Source organism: Syngnathus scovelli, chromosome 20, assembly GCF_024217435.2.
Source record: "Syngnathus scovelli strain Florida chromosome 20, RoL_Ssco_1.2, whole genome shotgun sequence".
In the NCBI taxonomy this organism is placed as follows: domain Eukaryota; kingdom Metazoa; phylum Chordata; class Actinopteri; order Syngnathiformes; family Syngnathidae; genus Syngnathus; species Syngnathus scovelli.
Window position 1 is genome coordinate 4545637 of NC_090866.1, and position 9364 is coordinate 4555000.

Genomic DNA, 9364 nt, shown 5'->3' on the forward strand with positions numbered 1-9364 from the left:
TTTCATTTGGGAGATGATAACCCAAGGGCAGCTTAATCGATGTATTTCCGCATGCATGGCAAAGGACGATGTAGCTTTTAGGAATCCCCACCACCACCGGATCACCCTCTTCGGCGCACACTACCCAGCGCTGGAGCTAGAGCAGAATAGCGGACATCCTAACTTGATTTCAACCTCAGCCATTCTTCTCCCTTTAATCTCTTCTCATTGACTTGACTCGTTTCTGCGCAGTTGTTTGGCCAACCTCCAGCGGCGTTGTCGTCAGACAAGTACACCCTCCCGAATCCTCTAGCTTCTTTTTTTTTTTTTTTTTTTGGTCACTCACAAAATCTTGCTTATTTCCCCATGGTGTCCTCACTTATCAATGTCTCCCTTGACTACCTATATTAATTGCAAAGATAAACCCGCTCCTATTTGAAGGTCAAGCAACGTCAATATTTGCACGGCGTCCGCGGGGATGCAGATCGACTTGAGTCTGGCTTGGCGTTTGACGGTGTCAAATGTTGACAGCTGTCCTTCATGTACTTGAAAGATGTAAGGGGGGAAAGGCTGATGTGATTTTGTCTTTAATGACAAGCGGGGGACTTGTCTGTCTCATTTAAATCAGCCAAGATGGCAGCAATCCAAAACGCGTGATGTCACCGCTGCTACAAATCGTCCAGGGTCATGATAGAGAAGCGACTTTGCCGCAGATGATCCGCATTCCGGTTTCAGCTTCTTCTAAAGAGATAACCCGATGAAGCATAAGCGCAAGTTGCCTTTCTTCAAATCACGGCTTAATTGCTTTTGTGTCGGAGGCGAGTAAATGAAATCAGCCGTTGCCGTTTACACAACGGAGCCCGGGGAACGCCGTTTCCTCCCACCGGATTGCTTTGCGCAATAGCAGCTCTGGGAGGATTATCGCGCCGCTTAATTTACTATCCGAGCCCCGGCGGCTGCTGTCGTTGTTCATTGGGCTTTCTCATCACGCCTTTGTGTGGGTGGTGGAAGAGGAATTGAAGCTTTTGGATTTGACTACTGAATGGTAGAGCGTGGCAAAAGTTGACACGGAATTCACAAAGCACAGGTCAGAGAGACGGAGATGCTGGCCCAGAGAGAAAAAAAAAAATCCAGACAGAAACTAGACTCAGTGTGCGTCATAACCATGGCAACAGCGGCCCCGCCTTTTCCTTGAACAGAGGCCTCCATCTGCTCCACCATCCGAGCGGGGTCCTGCTTGCTGTAGTTCTGCTTTTCACCACCAGGTGCTCCCCTTTGTCCTTTGCGGCATTTCCGACTGACTATTGCACATTTGAATTCATCTTTGAATGTTAGCAGGCTTGCCCGCAAGGTATTTTGTGGACGGAGTTACTTACCACCCTTGGATGGACTAGCATGATTGTCTTGACAGATTTAGTTGCCGGGCGCGGGGGCGTCTGGATCGTTAATTGTTATCCGCAGCCGTCGTGATCACTCGATTCTCCTCGACTGTCCTCGTCTGCACTCAAATTCTTTACAGGGGTGACCGGCACTGCTTAGCTACCTCCTGGTTCATTTATCCCGTACGTTCTTTTCTCTCTGAGTCTGATGAAGGATTTATCTTTGTTTTGTTTTTTTTCTCCAGCAACAAGCCTTCTTTATCCCTACCATCAATATTTATGAAGGCCGGTTGCTTTTATTGGCAGTAGGAGGCTCCTCGTTTTGAGTGACAGATATGTCACAGAGATTCTCCATCGAATTGTTTGACATTGGCGCGTATGGTGGAAGTTGCACGACAATCTTGTTTACGGTTCGTGTGTGGAGACGCAGCCGCTCCTCTCTGACTTATTAGCGCTTCAAATCAACCACTTGGTGGCTTGCCACAGACCGGTGGGCCAATACAGTGGGCGCCACGTTCAGGTGCGCTTGATTTAACTACAGCTGTCAGTGAGGACACAAAAACCCTGGACCTTCTGCTCTCTTCGACTCGGCCTAATCTCACCCGCTGTGACCTCCTTGTGTTTCCTTCGCAGCTTTCTCCAGACAGCGCCGTGTTGCCAAAGGGTGTCTGCGACGATGATGTCGAACTCAGAAGACATGGCACGGTGACGTCGGGGATGCGTCGGTCAGGAGGGTTCAGCCTCCTTTGATGATAGTTGTCAGTGGCTGAATGAGGTCATGATGTAGCGGTGGTGGGGGAAAGCGAGGAGGAATTGTTTCATTGTTTGTAAATTTTCCTCTTTCGTCCAACTTTCATTTTCAGGGCAGTGAATCAATCGCAATTGGTCGTTTCACCTCAATATGTTTAATTGGCTAGCTTGTAGCCTTCATGTCATTTTTTTGGCAAAGCGAGCTAACGTCACGCTAATGCACCTGTCGCTTACCGCTGTCCCTGAAATTAGCACTGGATTAGCGCGCTGCTCATATGCATAATAGAATCTCATGTTCCATATTTGCATACCAATCAGAAATCAAACATGATCAGCCCAAATCAGTGATGCGCCTTTTTCCCCCCGCACTTTGGCTGTTTACCAAAGAAGGAGCGACGGCAAGGCTCCTCCGTGGGGAGCCTTATCAAAGCATCCAAAGGCGGCAGTCGGAGCCACGCGCATAATGCAGCAAGATAAATGGCCGGGCCACGACACAATGGCGCTAAATTAAATCACTGATGTAACACTCACCCGCCAACCAGCCTCCCTTTTTTCTCACATCGTCCTCACGCAAGGACCTTTTTGTTCCGCTGCCTCGAATGTATTCTCGACGTCACGTCAGAATCGAGGCCGCATTTATGGTGGATTTTTGGTTCGTTACGCAAATGATGTCTTGACCCTGTCTTGACTTGTTTTTAGCCTTGACTTGATGTAGACTCTTGGATCTTCTATCTCCTGCAGTTATCACGACGTAGTCCAAATTCCTTGAATTCATAATCTTGACACAGTCTTAACTATTTGCCACAGTTGAGTGCTGCATAGTTTTAGTTCTCAGTTTTCAGCAATTATCTTCAAGCATTTAGAAACCAAATTCAATTGAGGGTCTTCAAGTATAGTCTTGAAGGCTTTGTACTTGCGTCCCCACTCACACATGGGTGGGGGTGGGGGTCGGTTCTAGTCCACCGCATCATAACATCATCGGACTCAGCAGGAGCGGTAGAGCACCAACTGAAAGTGGATGAGGATGGATTGATTAAGGAAGAAAAGCAGAGAGTGGGTAGTTTGGGAGCAGTAGGCAAGGTGGCTGGCGGGATTCTGCATCCAAGCATTGCGCATGCGCACGGTAGGGAGAGCGGGAGAGAGAGGGAAGGGGAGGGAGCAAGCGGAGGAGGACGAGCCGAGCCACGGAGAGACGCAGTGGGGCCACGGTCCGAGTACATCGCCGCACCGATCGACCGCCGCATCAGCATCTCGGCAGCTTCTTCCCTTTTCCCTCCTCCCCGTCCTTTTCTCTGTCATTTTTCTCTTTTGCTTTCCGCATTGATCCCGAACAAGACTGTGTGGCTCAAGCCTTGCAGGATGGAGAGCTTGCAGAAATACGCGCACTAAAACGTGAGATTTACCGGGTGGAGAGAGAGGAAGAGCGAGCGACAGAGAGAGAGAGACTACGTGTGCATGTAAGTGGCCGTTCTCTCCCCCCCCATCCCTCACACACACACACACACACACACACACACACACACACACACACACACACACGCACACGCACACGCACACACACACACACCTCCTGCCACTTGCACTCATGCCCAACGTGTGCTCCCTTCCTTTGTGCAGTGACAAAAATGAAGAAGTTCAACATCAGGAAGGTGTTGGATGGCTTGAAAGAGGCGTCCTCCTCCTCGTCCTCCTCCGCCGCCTCGTCGTCCTCCTCTAACCCGTCGGTCCAAGTGGGGCTGCAGGAGAACCATCTGGTCCAGGAGCAGCTCCAGTCGGAGCATTTCCAGCTCTGTAAGGTAAAAGCAGAAATGGATGGTGTGGGCTGCCATGTCATCACCGTGCGATGATCATCTTGCTGCGTGGATGTTATCAGCATGGAACACAAGTGAGAGGGGGCGGGGGCTCAGGGTGTGTGTGTGTGTGTGTGTGTGTGTGTGGGGGGGGTATTTCCAAATGGATAAGAATGATGTTTTGAACAGCTACTTTGAGGATTTGTGTATTTTTAAGAAAGGAGAGGGGGGCGGCAAACGCTCTTGGCCTATGTGGGGTTCAGGATTCAGACACCCAATTGAAGTTCCCTTTGAGGTCCCGCCCCTTCACCGCTGCTCATTTACATTGAAACACTACATCGGGGCACTTTGCTTTCATGCGACGTGTTTTGGGCCTCAAGTGTCATATCGGAGGGGATGGGCTACACGCTGATCCTTGCATAATCAGCTTGCGTTGGATTAGCGGCATGGTGGCGAATGGGATGTGTGTGCGTGAACGTTGGCCCCCTTCCGCACTTTATCCCAACGTCATTGATCCGTTTTGGGGCTGGGAGGGCGAGGGGACTGATGGCATCTTGAAGTGAGGTCTGTTAGCGGAATCAGATGGAAGAAATAGAAAGGTTTGGTCCCCTCCCCTCCACAGAATCCACAATAACAGCATGTGGATGGGGTTAATAATGCAGCATGCCCCGCACGCTCTGTGGTTGCTCGGTCTCTGTGTCCTGTGGTGTGAAGTAGGGAGGCGCGCTTGTTTAATGTTTACACTATGCCGTGTGGGCTGGGCTAACGTGGAGTTAGCGTTACGCTCCACAGTCTCTGGTCGGCTGCCGTGGCCCGTTTTCTCGCTTTCCTTAACTCATTCAGCGATTGTGGCATTATGCAGGCAGGGTAGATATTGCATGTAAATTGCTATGAAGTCTCAGTGTTGACATATTATATTTCCATGCCACTCCAAACCGCAACAATCAAACGAAATCTGTCTCCTAGCGTCTTGAATTGAAACCCTTCTCACTCACTTGTGAAGGTAGCTGTACCTTATGTGGCGGCCAGTGTGCGCAATTCACACCACGGCTCGTTTGCAAGCACGGCAGGTGTCCATGCTGCACCGGGATTCTCTTACGTAACAACCTTTGCCGTCTGCCACTGAGCAAACAAACTGCCAGATGACTGATGTCATAAAGCCACAGTTGCACACCTACAGAGGAGCAAAAAAACACAATCTTGGCATTTGTTGCAGATTTCCTGTATCTTCAGACTTAATGACGATTTCATGTGGGAGGCGGTGACAGAGAGGAAAAACACCATAAAAAAACGAGAGTCGGAATCTCAAAATAGAGCCGTGATTATAAAAGCATCCTAAATAGTCAAGCCAAATACTTTGACGTCAAGTGCATTGGCTGCGTTCACAATTATTCATCTCAAAGTCTTCTAGCTTAATGCTAACGCACAAAGAGAAACCCCATACATGGGCTTATGTAAATTAGCATAGATTGGGCACGATATAGTGGAAAGGGATTGATTCAAACGCCGCCTTTGGCTTTTCCACTTCCACATCCATCTGCTGTGTTTGTTTACCCCGACCAGGTGCGCGATATTTCCCAAAGTAACATGGCAGCTGTCGAATGCTAATTGAAACTCTCCTGTCTCTGTGCAGACCGTCCGTCATGGCTTCCCATACCAGCCATCGTCCATGGCGTTCGACCCCGTGCAGAAGATCCTGGCCATCGGCACTCAAAGCGGGGCGCTCAGATTGTATCCTTTGAGCACTTGTTCCTTCCGTGACACCCCTAAAATCTCAGCATCCCCCGGAAACTGGTGGTGGGTAAGTGAACGTCCACAGTGCAGTGTTCACTCGTGTTGTTGTCACCAGTATCTGTGTTTATACTTGAATATGGCGTGTGAATCCACATAAAAGTTAGCAAAAGTGACATATGAGCAGAGCGTGCAAGCAAACAGCGACAACAGCTTGCAAACAAACGCCGCCGCAGGGAGTCGTACAACTTCAGAGGATACCGGGGAGCTCGCCGCTGTCAGTCCGCTTTTACAGGTCCTCCGTGTGTTCCTTTGCCTGTCCGGCAACCCGCGCCAGATCATTAGCGAGAGCTAAAGGCTTGTCCGTTCCCTCACAGCCGCTCACGTGGGTTTAGTCAGACGTTTGTGCTCATGTTTTTTAAGGGCCATGGAGTTTTTATTGGGCTACCTGACTGGGGAAAATTAAACAGGAAGTGAGCTTCCCGCCAGGCTGAGAACCGGCGGCTTTGAAATGGAACTGAGGGATGGGTTTGACTGATTGCTGGCTCAGATAAAAACATCAACAAAAAGTCTTTTTGGAGTCAAGGTCAAGTGTGAGTCGTGCGTCTCCTTTGTTTGATGGCAGCGATAGCGGTGCAGTGCGCACAAATGGAGACGTAATGGAGACTTCATGTTGCGATGGGAGGAGTGGTAGGCAGGTTTTTTTTTTGGTGGGGACCCAATCAAATTTTAACTTCTGCGTGTTGCCATGCCAGTGTAATCTGCCCAGCGCTTTCGAAATCAGTAAATTCAAGCCCATGACTGGCTTGACCAATAGAATTGTTATTGATCTATGTGCGGTCGCGCTCTCAGGCCATCGGGGGCTACTCAGAATTCCCAGTTGTTTTCATAACGTGTTTGAATTCCCTTTCCCTAGTGTTGTCGTGCGGTTTGGATATTTATATTGGCATTGACTCGTTCAATTTGTCACCGGTGCCCTTGAAAGATTGTTTCTCTAAAACAGCTATAAAGTATGTGCTACATTGCGCATCCATCCATCCGCTAAAGTGACGATTGAAACTTAATGGGGGATTCACACAGATGTTATGAATGGATGGGCAGATTTTTACATTATCCGTATGTGACTGGATAGATGGATTTTTAAAAAATGGATGTGATTTTGTGTGTGTATGTGAATGGATATTTAGCATTAAGCTAGCAGACAAAAAGGAAAGCAGTGAATGCGTGTGTATGAATGTTTTAGCCGTGACTTAAAGGGCTAGAGACACCGGTATATGTATAAATCGGTTTTAGTTAGCTTATGGGCTTATAAATATAAATTGACGCTCGAAACAACGAAAAGGAAGCTGTTGCTCTGAAAAATTTAATTTAAATTTGCCGCACAGACGAGTTTGACTGCACCGAGCCGCCAGCCGGAAGTGACGTCTCATGACGTCTCAAGTTGTACGCGTTTAGCTTCAATGAATGTAAACAAAAAGAGAAGAGGGGCCAGCGCGGAGACGTCGGGCCAGGTTTGCGGCCAACCCAGCTCGCCTAGCCGTGCCTTCCATTATCCTGGCGTACGTTCGTTCGCGGGACGACAAGATGGGTTGCGTTCGCCTGATAGGATCCACGAACCGGACAGTGCGTGCCTGCTGTGTGCTCGTGTTCATCTTTCCGGACTCTGCTGTGCATCGGGAGCGGCTAGCGTGCTATCACTCTTATTGTTCATCTTCTTGTTTTATTTTTCCTGTGTTGTTTACTTGTATGTGCGTTGTGAACTCTGTCTTATCTTTCCGGACTCTGCTGTGCATCGGGAGCGGCTAGCGTGCTATCACTCTTATTGTTCATCTTCTTGTTTTAATTTTCCTATGTTGTTTACTTGTATGTGCGTTGTGAACTCTGTCTTGTCACCCTGGGATAGTGAGAAACGTAATTTCGATCTCTTTGTGTGTCGTCTTGACATGCGGAGGAATTGAAAATAAAGGAGACTTTGAGACTTTGGCTTTGAAAAGTATGTCGAAGCGTGACGGGAGGGGCACAATTCAGAAAACGTGCTCAGCTCGTCGAAAAAATGCGATTTAAGAAATAAAATTAAAAATGCGCCTAAAACCTAAACCAAACGCTGCAGATGTTCATTTCTCCATGCGCAGTGGTCAACTTGGCACTCGACTCTTTTTACTATGCCAACCTAACCACAGTGACGGGAGAGGCATAATTCAGAAAACGTGCTCAGCTCGTCGAGAAAATGCGATTTAAGGAATAAAATTAAAAATGCTTATAAAACCTAAACCAAACGTTGCAGGTGGTCATGTCTTCGTGTGCCGAGATCAACTCGGCACTCTAAAGCCCCCAAGAGCACTTTTTACTATGCCAACCTAACCAGAGTGACGGGAGGGGCACAATTCAGAAAACGTGCTCAGCTCGTCGAGAAAATGCGATTTAAGCAATAAAATTAAAAATGCTTATAAAACCTAAACCAAACGTTGCAGGTGGTCATGTCTTCATGTGCCGAGATCAACTCGGCACTCTAAAGCCCCCAAGAGCACTTTTTACTATGCCAACCTAACCAGAGTGACGGGAGGGGCACAATTCAGAAAATGTGCTCAGCTCAGCCCAAGTGAACTGCTAGATTCATCATATTCTGCGTCAAAAGAGGTTTCTGAATCGGATAAAATGATGCTAATATTGCCGCTAGAAACGGAGCTGTCGCTATCATCTGCCATGTTGTTTGGGTTTGTTGACATCCAGATGTACAACTTGTGACGTCACAGTAATGGCGCCGCCAGTTTGGCTTCGTGTGGGACCCGATCGATAAACTGGCATTTCATTTCAGCTTTATTCTTAGTAATCGGTGTCCATTTTTAATTTCCAATGCGGCAAATGTGTTCACTTTATACATTCTATCAAATTCCGTTCTAATTGGAAAAAAAAAAGGGATGTCTCTAGCCCTTTAATCAAAGCATCTTTCATGCTTTTCTGAAGCGCGACCTCCATTCCACCACTTCTCGCAAATGGAAAACAAATTGTCCTGCTACAGTGCCGCAACAATTTAGCCGCCGCTTCTTTCGCTGCCGCGGCGTCCGCTGACAGGCTCGTCCGCTAAAGTCCTTTCGCTCGGTCGGACAAGCGAGCCAAATAGGATGGCGCTGTGCGGGATCCATTCGGCTTCGCATCCACAAGGGACCCCCGGTCGTGTACACGCTTAACCGAGACATATGACTTTTGAAATGTACTTACCGGGCCCTTAATGGAAAGATTCGGGGGAGTATTATTAGCTTTAATCCGAGGCAGCGTTGCACACACGTTCGCTCGGCCGTCGCTCTTCAAATGAGTCATCGTGATTCGAGATGCTATGCGCCCTCACGAGTGACTGATTTCAAAAATCTTGATGACCCCCATGCAAGGTTATCAATGAAGTTGTTTGACAGACAGCCTTTCAATTTGAAGTAAATTGAAATTAAATACAATATAATCCAACTTTGTCCTCCCTTTTGAAACTAAAGGATGAAAAGGTTCAATTGAGGATTTATGAGCAGCGCTTTTGCTTCTGCTGCAGTGTTGATGGGCCCGCTTGTGTGGCCCACTACCTTGCCTATCGATTACGGCTCACGCCCGATATCCTCCTGTACTCTCACGGTGCCGCTACGCCGCCGCTTCTTCACTGTCAATTTCCCAAAGTGAACGCGTGTCCGTCTACGTCGCTGCGGATTCACAATGTGTGGTATCTATTTGAAATATATATATTTCAAATCC

The 9364-nt window shown here is 48.2% G+C and overlaps 1 protein-coding gene across 4 annotated transcripts in view; it reads left to right on the plus strand.

Annotated features, from left to right (window-relative positions):
• Positions 1-1251: 1251 nt before the first annotated feature.
• The window catches only part of stxbp5a (syntaxin binding protein 5a (tomosyn)), a 45748-nt gene continuing 37635 nt past the window's right edge, over positions 1252-9364 (plus strand). For 3 of the 4 annotated variants that reach the window (XM_049756634.2, XM_049756633.2, XM_049756635.2), the window contains exons 1-3: positions 1252-3565; positions 3726-3904; positions 5532-5629. In XM_049756634.2, the coding sequence (XP_049612591.1) occupies positions 3734-3904; positions 5532-5629 (269 nt within the window). In that variant the 5' untranslated portion in view covers positions 1252-3565; positions 3726-3733. The remainder of the gene's footprint in view (positions 3566-3725; positions 3905-5531; positions 5630-9364) is intronic. The other variant, XM_049756636.2, reaches the window with a different exon arrangement.